Raw genomic sequence first — 18,654 nt, 5'->3', positions numbered from 1 at the left:
TAAACAGACGTGTGGATGAACCGGTGTTGTCCATTTAGAATTATGTAACACATTAATTCGTCAAATAACTTTTTCTCTATTTCACTAAATGAAAAACCTTGCTAGACTGGACTGGTGGTGTACGATTACAATTAAGCTGTAAAATGAAGTTGAACCAACGGTTGGGCGATGTGGGATACACAGCATGCATGTTGACTGCAGCTGAAGTAATCGGCCCACTCTCATTATTCCCTTTGACTTTGGATCATGACAGAGCCCATGGAGGACAACTGCGCAATTAAAGAGCCAAGTTCCTGCAAGAGTACTACCAGTGAAGCCCTGGGACCTTGCATCTCCCCCAGTGGGAACATGTGCCCTGATGACATAAACAAAAACTCGGAAAAACCTAATTACTCCCTTCAAAATTGCAGGATTCAGCATTATTCACTTTGGAGTGGTTATTGACAACGCCGCCCAGAAAATCACTGCAATGTGTGAGCTTCTTACTCTCAAAAATTCAAATTGATATCTTGGAGGATAATGTTTTTATTGGACACACGAGTCGATCAAATTAAATGTTTTGGGTTGTAGCTTTTGTCTTTAAGCTTCACAGCAGAGCAACAATTAGTGTTCTTGTAAACGTGTACTTATAGGCCACTCAGACTGGGCCTATTGACCAAGCAGCATGAATGTATCCGACGTTTCCCTCTAAAATTAAATAAGTCCCAGCTGATGTTCCAAGCTGCTGTGAACATTTTATTTTCCACATTTATCTGTGTGTGACTGTTAAATTGAGAGACATGTCCCCCGGACTTCTTTTTTTTTTAATAAAATGAAATAAATGAATGGTTTGGAGAAAGATGCGCCTGCGTGTTCTTTCCTGCGTCATTGTAAACTTTTAATTATACTGTTGAGGCCCATCTTCGAATCTTTATAGACTAACTGATACTATCACAAGGTGAAATTAATATGATGGCCCATTGTTTATGATTATAGGCGACTTCCTAAATGTTGCAATAGACTTTTGAATTATTACTCAATCCAATAACACTATCGTTCTATTACAATCACTTATAGGACACCTGTGATGTTTAAAAATAATAGAAAAACAAAGTTTGTGTCTTTGGTGATTTCCAACAACAAGGAGAAGAACAAGCAGCGGCATCAGACCCCAGCAATGGAAAGGAGAGTCTATTGCGGGCATATTTGTGGAAAAAGGTGGCATTTGCATTAGCTTGTTTACTACCTCTACAGACAAAAGGTTGTCTCACATGATGCATCCTGCATCCAAGTACAAAGAAAGCAGACAGCTGTCCAGACACAGCACTTGAATTTGACCACTAAAATCCTCTCTACGTCCACCATAAAACTCCGAATGGCTGTAGTAACGCTAAATCCCTTTGTTCTATAGAAAACCATAAACCTTGAGAATGAGAGGAATTTGGATTTCAGCAACTAGATATTCTGCAACTTTAAAAAAAAAAAAAAACTAAAAAAAAAAAAAAACGACAGCAGTGAGTTAAATTTTCACACCCAACACCACATAACGCATTTTTCTGAAACTTGGTTTTGGTTTCCATTTCCAAAATGTAGCTATTTACACCACTTGTAATGTAATAAAAAGCATCAAATTCTGCGTTTTGGCATTTTTGTAAAAATTATCATTTTCCTCAAATTAATTAAAATAAAAGAGAGACTGTAAATGTGTCAAACAGTAGGAAAAATCAGGAATGTAAGTGTGTTTGTTCTCTTGGATGAACAGTTGCTGGTGTAATTTTTGGTAGATGAACAAACGCAGCTATGGAATTATTTGTACAAACATTCTGGCCTTTGTGGACACATGCTACACACATGATACGGCATTCTGGTTTTGTAGTTGCATAATAGTTATAATAATTCGCACATTAAAATGTCATTACCTACTCTAACAGTGTGAAAGATACAATATAGAGTGTAAATAAAAAAGATAAAACGCAGGGCTTCGATGTGAAGTTGAATTCCTAAAAACTAAAAAGCCGCCACACTAATTGGGCTATAAAAAGGTTCTGAATTACGAGATGTAAAATGTATCCGCATGTTAACATTACTCTGATGATGATATCATCTGTAGAATTAAAACAAGAATAAATAAAGCCAACAAACTTTTCTTTCAGCAGGCAGACAGACCAAAACAATATTGTCCAATCATTTCCTCATCATAATCATTTCAATGATGCATATTAACGCGGCATAAATAAGTAATGTAAGGGTATGAATAAGTGATGCAGTAATAAAATTCAAAAGTAAGGGCTGCTAATCAAGACGGCTGAAAAATGCGAAAGAGTAGTTTAAAAGACTACACAGTACACAGGAGGAATTAAGGCGTTTAAACGAATAGAAACAGTTCTCCTGGCTGCGGTATTTGTCGTAATGTGACAAAATATGAGCAGTCAACGTCCATCATTTGGCAACATCCGCCTTTAAACACTTGCGTTTCTCGCCTTGTTGTACTCAGGCCATCAGTCAAAAAATAAGGTTGACCATGTGTTAATTTTCCTGCATGGACTCACAGCATGCAGCTGATATTCTGCTAGCAGTAGGACCCAGCAAAGTTTGATTTGGTTGCACCAAATGAGCAGACTAAGTATGCAGAGTTTGCACGCAATGGGTCTGCATCTGAGTTATAAGTCACCACTTATTCTATCTTATAAACAAGATTGTTAATGTCACAACTACTCTCAGTAACAGTCAAAATGTTAAGCTGAGAGCTCCAAAGACAAGGTGTTGTAAACAGTTGCCATTCTTTGCTTAAATATCACTGTTGGAGCACTAACTTTACGACTGTGTCTGTGGAATTTAAGCTATGTATTGCTACCTAGCGCCATAATTACAATGGTTAACCTAGGTGTCACCCTCTTGTTAAGAAGATCTCTCAAAAATGGCGCTGCTAAATATTGCACTGTGTTTTGGCTCTGTGTCGATAAATCCTGTGCCAAACGATACAACACTCACTGCACACTCACTGCACACTCACACACACACACACACACACACACACACACACACACACACACACACACACACACACACACACACACACACACACACACACACACACACACACACACACACACACACACACACACACAATGGGCGCAGTTCACCAAGACACTGCTGCACAGTTAGCTGAAGTCAAGGCTAAATGTGGGAAGCCTGTGTAATCATATTACTGTCCCCTCATGGCCTAGATAAGTTTAATTGGATGTAAGTCGGGCAGTTAAACTTGGCTGTATGAGCTGCGAACAGTTTCAAGCAACACTAAAGAGCCTTGTTTTTTTTTTACTGAGGTCTCAGTGAATGCACCTAGCGTGAAGCGTTTGTGGTGGCAACAATAGCTTACAAGATAAGGATGTGTGTTGCTGTTACATTTAGAGCAATCTCCAGAGTGTATTTCTCTTTCAACCACTAGGACATAAAGCTTTCACAACAATGTGTTAACTTTTTTATTAGAAGTATTAAATGATTTCACATCTCAAGAAATCGCCCAATGGTGACTGCTGGCCCAGCTCCTCTGTGTTATTTAGATGCCCTGGAAAAACCTGGAAGTCCTTTGAGCAAAGGGACAGTAAACACGGAATTCTGTCTACCTTTGAACAAATGCTAGATAAGCTAAAAATAAGCTCCTATATTATATTTTGCTAGATTGGCTCTTAGTTTCTGGTTAATTTCAATGTACAAGAGTCTAAATAAAGAGCAATTATTTATTAACATGTCTGTGCTGAATGTACTTGAGGCTATGGTCTGTCACATGCCGATATATTCACAAAAAATATTTTTAGGTTGTATTAGACAGCTATTATATGCACAGTTAATCTTTTAAAATACCTGAATCACCTTTTAAAATCAGCAGGGATAATATGCCCAGTGCTTGGAAACAATTCAAGGTTGACTAATTGTCCTAATTAAACTGGTTTTTTTTTTCAGCTTTCGGAAATTACGCACAAGACGGCACAAAATTACGCACAACTTTCGAACCATTACATAGTGGTTTGTTTTGGAATTTGTTGGCTTAGAGGTAATGTCCTCAGTCTGGTGAGATAACAAAATAATAACAAAATCTGAGTTCGATAATACTTTGACATATCCGGCGTATGTGGAGTAATTATACCCAGATATTGTGTCAGACGTTCGACGCACCTTTGCATTTGATAGTATTTATTTTTTCGTTAGTTGTTAAATCCTGTCTGTTGTTACCCATGTTTTGTATAAATAAATGGAATGCATGGGCTATCACGTAGCAAATGGAATAGGTGATTAAAACTGCATAATATTTATCTGTCATCGTATGGCCAATATGTGCTGTGTTTACAGCATTTATTTCAATTGTGGCGAGGCACTGGTTGGTTCTTTTCGGGGCGGGGGTCAAAATGCATTATTTTAGTTTGCGCTGGCCTTGCACAGGAGAGCTTTAGTATGTGGACCCGAAATAGAAGCTCTGAGCTTTAAGCTACAGAGTCAGATATCGTTGAAATGCCTGCTCAAACACTTAGTAATACTGTTTGCTTTACCGTTTAAGCTGCAGGCCTTCCAACTCAGAAACTGCAAATATAAATAGTGATTACTAACAGAAAATAGTGCAGGAACTGAACCGATACAGAATAACTTGAACAGGTGACAGAATTTCCCATCTTGTATTAAAATGTAAGAGCAATAAGCAGGCACCGTCGCTTGTGCAGCTCTATGCTGCATACTTGACCTTCATCGTCGGCCTGGAGAGGATAGCCCTCCTCCAAAATACAACACAAGAAGAATGCACCATAGCCAGCAAAAAATATATTGAGAGACATTGACGTTTTTATTTAAAACGTCCCGGAAAACTGCGATTAAATAATACTATGTCATTTTACTGAGCTAAATATCGAGTCAGTTGGTGCCAAAGAGATTATTTAGATAGTCAGACCGTTTCAGAAATAACCTGTGAAAAATGTTAATGATGCTACAATAACAAAGAAAAATGAAAACGCAACTGAGCTGCAATGGCAGTTATTTGTTTCTTTCCATCAGGGACAACTGCTCTAAGAGGAATCCGGCTCATCCAAGGCAGCAATGAAGCCTTCACGCGCCGTATTAAGGGGTTGTTTGACGTGTGATGCTATTGAAAAACAAATTGATAAGACAGTACATTTCAGAAAAATGGAGCTCATAGAGAACTCATTTCAAATCATGTCAAAATCAATATATAGCAGTTCTGAAAGGAGCGAAACGATATGGATCTTTCATGTTAAGCATTCTACCTATCCTCTCGTTCTCTATCACATTAACACTGCTGCAAAACACACACACACGCTCCCCCTGCACTCTCACGCACGTCCACACACTCCTCCACCCCCCACCCCCACACACGCACGCACGCACACACTTTAGTAGGAATAACATTGCTTTCTATTTCTCTAGCCAGCTTCGTACCATAAACGGCAGAGGGGTGGCGGGGGACGTAGACCACATGCCACACAAGTTCTCTGCGAAGGGCACTGTGAAGCTCACTGACCTTTGGGACGCGGAGACAGGCCGCCATAAACAGATTTAGCCAGTCTCAAAGTCAAAAGTGTTCAAGAGCAGTAAAAGACCTATTGTAAAGACCTGCAAAGCCAACTGAGATTTCATCCTGTTTTACAATCCAAATATCCTGAGGTTTTCCGCAATGGTTCCCATTGAGGGTTTTTTTAATCCTGTGTAGTGAATAAGACTGCATATATAATCATTAAAATGCAGACAGGACAGAAAAGTGAGCATTAATATTAGCTGCTCTGCAGTGATCAATTTTAACTGTTGAGGAGAAAGGATGGCAGGTAAAGACGCACACAATGTTTAGTGGTTTAGTGGTGAAAGCTCTCAAAAACGCTTCCCGGACAAGATTATAAGTCACAAGCAAAAGCAAAATAAAGCACAGAAATATCTGAAGAAATACTATACAATAGAAAAGGCAAGCGTGACATAAGCAGGTAAGTCTGGTTTGAAGTTCAAGTTAAAACTACATGTTCAGATATCCGTTTGGCACCGTTCAAAGGCCAGGCTGCCATGTTCCTCAGTCCAAATAATCCCACCGTTTTACACAGGAATCACCTAACTGGCCTGTAAAAGAACAAACCTCTGTTTGCATCATTTATTCTTGGTAGAAAGCAGGAATCACGCTGTGCTCAATGTTGCGGGTGGTTTAGATACTGACGCCAGTTTCCTCGTTGTCAAAGCACATTTGTATTCACAAATTATGCAAATTTTAGTTGCTGGAGTTTTAAGATTATACGTTAATTACTACCGTTTGTATTTACATTACAAAATATGCGTCCTGGCTAGTCTCTATTCTCTCTCGCTCACTTTTCCATACCACCAGATTGTTTTGCGTTTTTACAAACACATCAGCTTATAAACTAGAAATATAAATAATTAATATTAATTAAATAATTGCAATTGTTAATGTTTCAATTTCATCAGCGCGTATACGGCCATAGTTTCTCAAGTTTTTTAGACAATATTTGTAACATAATTGACCTTGAAGATTTCTTTTATAAATAATGGCTGAGGTGCTGCAGGACAGCCAGGAGCGTCATGGTGCATTTTGCATCTATTATTCTCCTCCAACTCATTTAACAAGGCAACACAAACATCAGACCATAGTTTATCCCCTTTCATGACCAACAGCGCGTTTGATGGGATAAAAAGATTGGAGTTGTTATGAATGATGTCCTCTGGATGATCAAATTCAATCCACACAATTTAAGATCTCCTCAGTATTATTTCATAGTCTTGGTTATTACAGTACCACAGCAAATAATTGGTACACTTGCGGTTGCTTTTTGCATCAGCCTGGCGCCACTTCAAAACCAAAGCTGTGTGGATATCTGGAATTAAAACATACACGGACATATGACTGTTGTCGTCAGTGCGTAAAAGGCTGTATATCATACCATTACGCCTGTATTTTTCCTATTATACGGAGAAATTTATTTAAATTCAGATGTTAGTATTTCATCTGATATCCATGTTTAAATACTAGTTGGTGAATGAAATGATAGAATTATTCAAACCACTTTTAACCAGATGCGTAAAGGTACGTGAAGAACACTTTCCCAAAGATAAAACCACTGGATGCCATATATTTGTATGTCATCACATTTTGACTAGACATATTATATATTTTAAAAAGAATTTGAGTAATTGCCATTATTTGATCATAGGATTCACAGATGTAGCCAGCATTAAGTAAATACTATTTTTGATATCTTCAAACTGACGCCTTGTGCCCGATCGAATAGCTGCGCGTCCAGGCGGCCCTTTTCTCTCACTGAGGATATTACTGTTATACTCTTATATTCATCCTTTACATATACTGCATGTAGAATACATAAAGAACTATAGTGCACTATGTCAACGAATACATAAAAATGGTATTTTTAGTTGATGTGAGGAAGGTGGAGGTTTGCAGTAAGGTAAACAGGCACAAATGTCACAGGCTTCTGTCAGCATCACTACAGTAGCTATTACTATTATGAGATACAAGAGTTTCGTACTGAAGCAATACTATCAGCTCAAATAGAGTTTCTATCGGCTGTCGCAACCACACTGATTCTTAAATATAGCTTACTTGATAAACATTCGAACCAGAATCTGATAGAGCGTCAAAAGGAGTGTATAATGTGGTTTTCTAATGTCATCTTACATGTGTGTATTTGTGTTGTGATCAGACTAACTGAGGAAGGCCGGTTGCAGCAGCGGCCGTTCACAGTTCACTGAAAAGGCAACATCTGATCTCAACACTGACAGTAAACAGTTTCCAGTGGGCCTGCTGCACCACAACGAAGGCTACAAGCAGTTGGAGACTAACTTATTAATGCTTAGTTAGCCGATAGGAAAACACTGCACAGCCCTGCATTGCTTTACACGTCCTTGCCAGTAGGGAGAGCTTTGTATTTACATATGGATTCATTGTGTCGTTTTGTATAACTGTGTGCCATTTGTATCCGATGTGTGTGTGTGTGTTATTATAGTCCAGGGGTTGATTTGCGATTATAATATGTTTAAAACACTAATTCAACCACAAGACACTGTGGACAGCCAGTCCAACAGGCTTGACTATATGGAGCACTGGGGTGTAACCCTATTACTGCTTTACAGAGCTGTTGCGTGTTTAGCTGCGCTGTTATAGGCTTGTAGCATACCGGTGACATTGATTAGGTCGAACTTCAAGGGAAACCACAAGACTTCAGAAGAAAATGTGAAAAATACTTTTTTAAATCGAATTTAGTTATTGTATATTTGTAATAGTATGTCATACTGCAATAAAATATAAATAATATTCAATGCAAGATTGGGGGTTGTATGCATCTAGCCGCCATTTTGCATGGAAAGACATCATGGCTACCTTTAGCCTATACCTTTGTATCTGAGCAGCCATAATAAAACAGGACCAACCTGTGTGGGCTCCTATTGATTATAGTTCACAGCATGTACAATTATGTGGCAAGGAACACCCTCTCAAATACTTCCAAATGTCCCATTAATGTTAATTTCACTGTGTTGGACACATGTATTTTTAAACTGTGTTACAGGTCACGTCTAATAAAATAATGCCACCAGTCAACACTCAGAAAAGCTGGTTTTAAAGCAGACCATTCAGAGAGGCAACCTAATGACAGACTGAGGTGACACCAATAAACGTTTCAATATTCTGTTTATTGAAGATCTTACGCATATACATTCATATCATTATTACTTTTACAAGACAACGTAGCAATCCTTACAAGCGCAAAGAAGGGAATGCAATGAGGGACGAAATAAAAGAACGATAACAAACAACTATTACACTGAAACAGGGTTTCTTTAAATGTCATGGATGGTAAAACTTTTTGCATACCATTTCTTATATCCATTCTTGGCAGTATGATATAATAGGCCTACATTTCCAACCCTCACAACCACAAATAGGCTATATGGAATGCGATATTGTACAAGACGATCAATAACATAACGCACTATTACATAGCGATAAGGGATCCTCAAACAGGATGCAAATTGTAACATAGGTAATTTCATTTTACAAAGTTATACACGAGTACAAGGTAAGGAAAAGGACAACACTGAGCATGTTGCAAGGAGCAAGAACAATTAGTAGGCCTAATAGGCCCCCCGTCCTCCCATCCTAACAATAATAATAATAATTATTATAATAATAATACATTCTTTGTAGACGTTTGTGTCAAAATGTTTAAGGTTGTGTTCGCTTTTGATTTGTTCAGAAAATAAAAGTATAAAAAAGTCACCTACAGAAAAAGTGGCCCGCAGAACATGACTTATAGCTATTTCACATCAATAACATGCTGCAAATACATTTCACTGCTATAGCTTACTCATTATACATGACAGATGATGCACTGCATTCGCCCCGAATTAAGGGAGCACACATAGGCCTATAATTAACTTTTCTAAATTTCTACATATTTATTTTATAATGAGCACCAAGTTTAAGAAATGCTCTTTCGGGCCTAAAATCGTATCATCCTCTCGCCCATTTGCAACTTCAGGCGGTTCCCTTGTTTAACCAAGTTGGCCTAAAATGCTCTTGTACTAGTGAATATTTCCATTACAGATCTTGGCAAGTTTGTTGTTGAACACACTATTTTTAACGGGCACAATCTGGACGTGGACTTCTAATAGCAGCTCAAAACCGTATTCAAACGGTGATCTCACTCAACTAAAGAAATGCAACCCATGCAGGATTCTGTGGTTGTCGTAAGGACAAGTTGAAAGGTAATAAAAGTAAGAAAAATACCTTTAGAAACTTGTTAGCACATGAACAAAGTCATGGCAATTATTTTTTTCCTTTTTTTTTCATTGCGCAGTCATAAAGATATCGATAGGGATTACATTGCGGTTTTAGTCCTCCCTCTCCTCATGCAGACTCCCAGACTTCCTGCCCGTGACCGTGAACGTGCCCACTAAGCGTGGGGAAAACTAAGGAGAGGAGATAAGGATGATGTTCCTCTTACCCAACAAATTATAGTTGAAGTATTTAGCAACCGGGAGGCAGATTCGTCTTAATCAGTTCATAACCTCAGAGAAATTATTGCGCGGATGCGTCTCCAGTCAGGCTTCTCTGTCTTTCTGACTTCACTCCTATTTTTAGGCGTATTTTGAGATTTTACAAAGTGGCTCTGCTCCCGCCTTATATTCTCTGACTAAAAATGGAACAAAAGGATGTTGTCATAATGCATCATCCCATACTGAGCTATTGGCTCGACACATTTCGCGTGGTTTACATGTGACTGATTTCTTGTCAAATCAGGAAAACCAAGAGATGCATCCTACACAGAAAAACACATTCTTACAGCTTTTTGTGCGACTGTACCAAACATAAAGGCAGTCTCACTGACATGTAAATTATAGCTTTGAATGCCAGATAGTGGCTTGTTTTGGGCATGTGTTGCCCGCACCTTTGAGAAAAAATAATATCAGAAAATGTTGTAATAATTTCCTGCAATGTAAAAGATGGATAGATGAGTGCATGCATTGAAATAAGACCTAAGGGAGCGTAGAAGGCTTGGCTTTTACTGCCTATCGATTCACCTCCTGCCGCATCTCTAAAAGTAGGCCAAAGCTTGCTCCCTCAGCATGAGTCTCTTCTTCTTCATCCTGCGGTTCTGGAACCAGATCTTCACTTGTTGGTCGCTGAGGTTCAGACGGTCGGAGAGCTCCCTCCGCCGCTGCCTAGTGATGAACTCATTCAGCATGAATTCACCTTCTAGCTCAGCCAGCTGAAGTTTGGAATACGGTTTACGCTTCTTTCTGGTCCGAGTGTGCATCGGGTACCACGGGGCGCCTGGAGGAGAGGGAGGAGGAGGAGGGGGCATACAACGAATTAGTCACCACAGTTGCAAAATCACGGTCACTTCCAAGGTTATGAGGAGCCTACGGGGGCGTCAGTTGTCTAAGGGAAGCTTGGGTTATTGCCTTACTGTGGGCTAAGTGCATTTAATATTCATTTTTAGCAGTATAAACTAGAGAGTAATCAGAAAGCCCTGTCTAGAAGTTAAATTACATTATAATGATGATGCACTTCCTACATAGTCTGCAGCCGCGGAAATGACAGTGTTTGTGTCAGAGGATTTCTGTGTTTTGCAAAAGATCCCAGACGTAGGGATCCTGCTTTGTATTATGGTTTAGAAAATTGACGCCCCTGGAAGCTGTCACTTCCTCAACACAACACACAGCCACACTGGATTTGTTTTGATCTCTGCCTGGACACAACTGATCTCAAACCCAATATCTACATCATCATAACATGCACAATTTTGTGCAATTTTTGCTCATAAGTGTTTACTTTATATTTTTCAACCGTCTTTATTGAGACCACCAATATACAGCGGCTTGTGTCATAGGAAGTTTTATTGTCGTAGTTAAAGTAGCATTAACGTGATAATTAAGCAGTGCTTGCAAATACCCTACTTATTTGCGAGTTTCAGAGCATATTAAATGACTCTTGAGTACACAGCGACAGATATTAATTCCGTTTACGAGTCATTAAAAAGAAAACTCTCTCTATTCAATGCAGTCAACCAAAGCGCCTCTCCTCTTTAAATCACTGCGCTAATTTGTTTGCACAAAGTGCAACAATACACCACACATTTATATCCCTGAATCACTAGTTGTCGTTTCAGGTGTGGAAATGCAATGACAGAGCCGATCACTTGTTCAAAAGCTGCTGGGCATTATAGTTTGGTGAGGTTATCTGTAACTGTACACAACCACATGGCGTCTGAGGCATTTTAGGGCAACCCCTAGCGGCGTTTGCACACCACGCAAGTACCCTGCAGGCTGATCTATAGGCTGCAAAGTGTGCATCAAGATAACGAGCTCTAATGACGGTGTAATACCGCAACTGCACGCTATGTGCAAGTACCTTATAAATACTATGAACGTACACTTGTGATAAATGTGTTTAAAAATAAATAGCACCCACCTCCGCCTGCGGCTATGTTGCTTGAATGGCTTCCCGGTGACACCAGGGTCTGTGTGTCGCTGGATGGAGGCTTGCTGCCCTCGTTGAGCAGAGAGGAGCTGGAGTCGGACTCCATTGACTGACAGGATGGCGGGTCTTGCGTTAGCTGCTCGGTCCCATAATCATATTTGGAGAAGGCGGCTGTGCTGCCAATTCCACTGTGCATCCCGTGGTCAGATGTTAATGATGATGTGTCTCTCGCCCTATCCTCTCGTTTGAGGCTGCTGCCACCTGAACAGGTCTCCCTGTTCCCGTTGCCGTTGTTGTAGTAACATTTACCCTCTTCTGGTCTGCTAATTTCACACGACCGATTGAAGGAAGGGTTAATAGACACGGGGCTGCTAAAGTAGGATTGAGAGTATCCATTGCACGGCTCCGAAGGATTCCACGGGAGGGAGCAAACATTGTCCCTTCTCGGGTAGGAGAGCGACGGTAGCCCCGCCAGTTGTCCCCCTGAGGCTCTAAAATTCGGAAAGTAAAATGTGTCTCCAGTGTGGATGTTTACCAAAGGTCCCACAAACCCTGGATTAAGGAGATTATGCTCGCCCATTTCCGCGGGCCCGACCAACAGCTTCTAGTTTATTGCAATCTGACATTTAACATAGTTAAACCTGGAGGGGCTCCTGATTGGCTATCCTCAGACCACGTGTCCAGCTAACTTCTGCTACACATGGTACCACCCACTCGGTCCATCTCAGACAAAACAAAACATTAACTTCTGTATTACAGAGGTTTATATGCTTTTTAAAAATACTATAAACCTTTTATTAAAAATCTAGAATCTTGTTTTTCTCCACTTGAGTCACGCTGAGTCCAAAAGGAGTCCAGGCTGCTTCTCCTTTTACACTCATGGAACTGTCCATGGCCTCGTTTAATATCTTTATAAGCTGGCAAAACTTTTTAAAATGCTATTTCTTATGAAAACTATTTTTCTTGAAGGAGAGGGTGCATATGACATCTTGTTTTCTAGCAAATTATGGTTGAATTCCATGTCATATAAAGCTGTGATGTCCCAATTTTACAAGCTTGTTTTAAGAAAAGACTGATGCTCATTGCCGCACTCTACTCATATTTACAGTAACGGGGTCAGCAGGTTGAAGCCACTGGCTCTGTAAAAGAGGACGATATTCTACAAGGTTACTTTAAGAGGGTATATTTCACATAATATTCCCTAGTACACCTCACATGAACAACTTTAACAGATACCTCCAATAAACGTTCACAGCCAAACTCTGGTGGGATTGTTATACCTCTCACAATTCTTTTATATGAATTTTACAAGATATCAGAGGGCACTTAACTGATTCAATCAGCCCAGAGTCTCTGCTTTATATCTCGCTAATTAGTTGATTTGTAGATGCAGCGAAGAAGACACTGAACAAATATGTGACATACAACACAGCAGTCATGCCTCTCCTCTGACAGAGGCCTCTTTTTACAAATAATAAAAAAAACTTTTCAGACACTTCACTACTGAAAATGCATGATGTGTAAAGGATGTAGGCTTTCAGCCAACAGCTGGCGCAAGAATTTCTGATGTAGTCTTTGAGGATAATGTTTGTGGGCGCTTAGATGAGCAACCATATTCTTATGACTGACCCTCCCCCGGGTCTACAGACTCCTTATTAATTGAAAAATAAATGTAAAAAGATTTCCCATATGCATTTATATTATATCAGTCCTGCAACTATTTTGTGAATCCCTCTTTCCCTTTATGGATTCATAATTTACCCCACCCCTCCCCTCCACTACATATAAGACTAAATCAATTTATGGATCTGAAAAGTTTTCATAACTCAGCAGCGGGGAGCATCTTATGTCTCAATTATGGCAATTAAAAAAGTCTCACTACTTCAAGGACAAAAAGTTTCACTCATCAATGACACGGATTCCCTAAATATAACCAAGCACACACGCCGTCAATCCACTCAAGTTCACGAGGCAGAGTCAGGGTGGGTTGAACTTGATATTGAACTCAAATACTCCATTTAAATACATAAAAGAAGTAGAAATTAGAATCTATAAAATAGAATAAAGCAGTGGCAGCTTAAAGGGAGGACTAACAGCCGAGTCATAAAAAATAATGTGAATATATTCCAAGATGCGCAGATAGATATTTCACTGGTTTAAAACGCAGCTCATCATCTCCCTGAACTAGTGCCCTGAAAATAAAATTATTGATAAGAGTCCAAATAATAAAAAATAAACAGACTTATTTAATTAATTATTAATTGATATTATGGAGTTAGGGATTAACAAAAAAAGAGTAGGGTTACAGCATCGTGCACATGCGTGCTGACTGGGGCTGGTTACGTGCTACAAATGCGCCAATGAAGTGTTATGTGAGACATAGCATTCATTTAAACATTGGTTTGGAAACGATTTGCAAGTCAGCCGATATTTGATAGCTGTATCCGTCACTTGTGACCGTGTATCCTATCTAACCCAAAGGCACAGGGCCTAGCTCTAGCCTTAAATAGAAAGACAAATATCAAATGTTTAAACTGGAGAAGCTCTCAGGGATCCGCTGCGCTTTCATTCTGTCCCTCTCCGATCACTGCACATTCTTGCATCTAGTTAGTGAGTCTCGCAATGCAGCACAACATCAATCCAATATAATATCTTGTGCCTCACTCTGATGAGGAGCAATGGGGTGCCTTGGCATCACATCTTGTGTTATTATATCAGCAACCAAGAACAAAACAGTGCAGTGTGATGTTTACAACAAAATGGCCCGGATGCTCATCCAGGGAGTGAGTAACGTGCAGGCTTAAATCGCCACTTTACCTCGGAGAAAGAGGCCATGTGTTGCGCCTCCTTGCCTCGCCTCTCCACGCCTCCGATCCAGAGCTCCCACAAATCCGAATTTCACATTCAAACAACTGGTCGTCTGTTCAGTGCATCTTTTAGCTGAGCTATGATGTCATATGTGACCGTGGGCTTTAGGGCCCTGTAATCTCATTTAGCAAAATGAAAATATGCTGTTAAAAAAGAACTTGGTAAACCGAGCAAATAGCACTGTCAAGGTCACTGTCTAGTACACTGTCTGCTCGATATTGAAATTACCCTCCTGGAATCCACTGGTCCTGTCCAGACAGGGCAATAGCCTAAACAAAGGGCTTTTCTTTCCTTTTCCCTCTTTGATTCTCTGCAGGCAGGTTGCCACAGTTATAGCCCTGTGCAACCCTTTTAAAGCTTCCTTCAAGGAAAACAAACCGCCAAGGGAAGGCTAAAGAAGCCACAAAAGTGCTAACGTTTAAGTTAAAAGCTTTGGTTGATCTTTTTCATTTGTTTACAACAGACGATATTTCAGGCGGCTTTGCCACACTCTCTTATTAAGCTTTGGAACAAATATGCATTCCATTACTTTAAATTGTTTAAGGATAGCCCATAGTTTTAAATTTAAAAAAAATATATATTATTTACCTTCAAATATATATAAAATTGTAACACACAATGGCTCTATAAAATTGTAAAACACATTAATAATCCTTCAGCATGTGAGATTCCTATGTACATATGTTACATCGCATTCTAGTGATTATATTAAAGCCAATGCGTCTAATGCATTTGAACTTGTATTTGCTAAAATATTCTATAATACTTACTAATTTTTAACTATTTTCGAATTTTATTTGCAATTCTAGAATCAACAACTTTAATATGTGTGTGTGTGTGTGTGTGTGTGTGTGTGTGTGTGTGTGTGTGTGTGTGTGTGTGTGTGTGTGTGTGTGTTCGTGTGTGTGTGTGTGTTCGAGTGTGTGTGTAATATGTATGTATATCCGGGGGGAAAACTTCGATTGTTCATCCACTACAAGATTCATGATTCATAAATTATCAACTTTTAAAACAAACGTCGCTCATGTTGTCAGTCGGATGGGATAAACAATTTAAAACGCTTTAACGCAATGTGACATTTCACAACAACAGTTCTATCAAATGTGTGAAATATATTCTTATGGCCAAAAACCATAAATGCAAAGACAGAAATAAATCAAAACTTTCACGTGGAAGCACTGGTTCTTTCTTTTCTATACTGTTCCGACATGTGACTTCACATAATCGGGTATATTCCAACAACAGATCAAACCACAAAGAAATGCCTCCAATACATTCATGTAAATTTAAATGTAAACAACAATCCCGTGACAAAGTAGCTGAAACCCCTGAGGACTCGCGGGGCTTCATTGGAACTTCTATATCTGGTGTATTCCCTATAAGCAGGCCTTAAACTTTGAACAGAAACAGAAAAAAATCTTATGCATTTAAATAAAAATAACTATCAACTTCATATTTCATAAATGCTGTCAAACGCAATGAAACAGAAGCGCCGACACTGGGTTAAATGAGTCATAACAAACAAACAACAAATCCACTGAACGAAAATGTCCCTAAATTATACTCAGCTGCAGCACTTCCTGATATTTTCCTCTGGTCACCACCAGAGGTTATCAGCCCCCTGTCTCATGTGTCTGGCTGACAGCGGCCTGCAGCTTTTACGCCTCCACACACTCTCTCTCTCTCTCACACACACACACACACAACCAAAGGCAATGCAACTTTTTATACTTTTTATATTTTTAAGATAAAAATCAACGGCTGATGAGGGTGCAAATCGTCTTAAAACTTTTGGTTTGATTTATTTTGTGTTTTAATTTGAAAAGATGGTGCCTGGTTTAATGAGTTTATTATTGTTCTTTCTTTGTTCGGCATGGTAAATGTTAATCCAGGCCGTGTAGCTATTTCATTATTTTGATACCTACTTAAACCAGAAAAAGCAAAAAAACTTTCAGGAAACTTTGTGTATTCGAGTGTTTTGCAAATGGAACATAACTACAGATTTTCCTTTAAAGTTATAAAACTATTTTAAATATGCGTTAGTGGATATGTCTGTTTTGTGAAATGTCTATTGTTTCGAAATACACATTATAATTTAAATATTCTTTTACATTTTAAAGAAATTGAAGTACACCTAAAATAATAATTTGAATGTTTTGCTGATTTTATTGTACTGTGTTGTTTTAGGTATTATGTGGCAAATATTTAATATAATGCTACGCAACTTAAACAAAAACATAATTTCTGCTTTAATGTTCTTAAATATCAGGAGTAAAAAAATATCAAATACATCTAAAATATACCAAATATCTTGTCAACTTCATCACCGCTGCGCTCCCTTTACTTTGAAAATAATTTGGAAAGTGAAGTACAAATCATATTAATATCAGTTAGTTTTGTCTGTCCCATGCCCAGCGTTTGCTGAGATCTAAACAGTCATAAAACAAAGTCCACGGCGGCCTGCTGCCATAGTAGGAAGAAAACGGCCATACCTTTAATCGTTATATTGTGGGCGACGTCGTATTATCATTTCCTCTCGATGTGTGGACACTATGGCTGCTTGCTGCAGATTACTGGTGTTGGTGTGAGACGTCAAAAGTCCTACCTGTCCTCCGTGGTCAATAACACACCTCATGATGAGTGAATGAAACCATTGGTGCTTCCAGAGTGCATTGGCCAGAGCAACTACTTTTAAGAGACTTCTGCAAAACACAAAAGAAAAGAGCCCAAATGTTAATGTCCAGCTCTGAGAGATGGTCAGAAATGCAGGTCAGAGGATATCGCTACACTTCCCCTTTTTTTATGTATTTATGGCATGTCATTAAGCCCGGCTGTCTAGACAGGGAAATAGCACCTTGTTTGCCTACAAACAAACCGCCAGTATTGGTGTCCAGCCCCCTTATTTATTATTCACAATCTGCTGTGATGTCAAGGTCAAAGTGACTGCATAGTCATGGTCAAGGGTAAATCAGGAGACCCAGAACTTTCCACAAGGTTTGTAAATCCAGGAAGCAGACAAACAAAAACCTCAAGTCTGACGGCTTGGATTCTAATCAGCAAACTCAAAAGCTCTGGAAAAAGTGATCAGAGTCCAGCCAACGAGTCGCCTATAGAGAAATTTAAAAAGACAAAACAGGAACACAACTAGGCTATATATTTGGCCCATAGTGTTTTCGGGACTAGTTACAACATTACGCATCTTACCCAAAAATATTTAGGCCTCAGGCGTGAATAATTTGACTACAGCAAAATCAAGAGGATTTAGGGTGTTTATTTTTATTTACATTTAACGTGAATTTGCATCTACGTAAATGTGTATTCAGATAAGAAATAAGAAAACAGAAATGACAGACATAAGTCTTAAAGCGAAACACCTTGAACTTTGATTAATATGATTCTCTGGGAAAATAATTTATAATATAATTTCCCCCTTTCTACTTCCACTCGTAACGGTAACTGGTGCAGCCTAACTTGAGAAACTAAAGCCAAATGCTTGGTAACACTGGCGGCATTTACAAAAGAAATCCGCATCCATCCAAATATTTAAATATAGAATTCCTCAACAAAACAATTAAGACTTTGAGTGTCTGTAATGCAGGGTCAGAGTGATTTCCGCAGTCTGTGTGAGCGCACTTGTATTAATATATTAATGCGTGTTTAGAGTAACGAAATAAGGCGCTCATATAGGCTGCAGAATCAGATGCATCCTCAAGTTCATTGTTAACTCACCTGTTTTTTATAACATACTAGTGTGTTGGAGTGTTACAAAAAGTTTAACTAAAATACAACTACGCGCGGTGATGCAC

General features: G+C 39.1%; 2 protein-coding genes across 3 annotated transcripts in view; both read right to left on the bottom strand.

Moving 5' to 3' along the window:
- Positions 1 to 18,654, bottom strand: part of hoxc10a (homeobox C10a) — an 82,965-nt gene that overhangs the window by 14,599 nt on the left and 49,712 nt on the right. The window contains exon 5 of one of the 2 annotated variants that reach the window (XR_009394352.1): positions 17,341 to 17,550. The gene's annotated coding sequence lies outside the window, so the exon portion shown is untranslated. Of the gene's footprint in view, positions 1 to 17,143; positions 17,551 to 18,654 lie in introns of those variants that run through there. The other variant, XR_009394354.1, reaches the window with a different exon arrangement.
- hoxc12a (homeobox C12a) lies at positions 10,593 to 12,560 on the bottom strand. The gene is made up of 2 exons (XM_059332461.1): positions 11,972 to 12,560; positions 10,593 to 10,831 (listed from the first exon to the last, which is right to left on the bottom strand). Exons 1-2 carry the CDS (start codon positions 12,558 to 12,560, stop codon positions 10,593 to 10,595), a joined length of 828 nt encoding a protein of 275 aa, XP_059188444.1.

Source organism: Centropristis striata, chromosome 5, assembly GCF_030273125.1.
Source record: "Centropristis striata isolate RG_2023a ecotype Rhode Island chromosome 5, C.striata_1.0, whole genome shotgun sequence".
NCBI classification, from domain to species: Eukaryota; Metazoa; Chordata; class Actinopteri; order Perciformes; family Serranidae; genus Centropristis; species Centropristis striata.
Note: the sequence above shows the minus strand (reverse complement) of the source record. Positions and strands in the feature narration are given on the sequence as shown.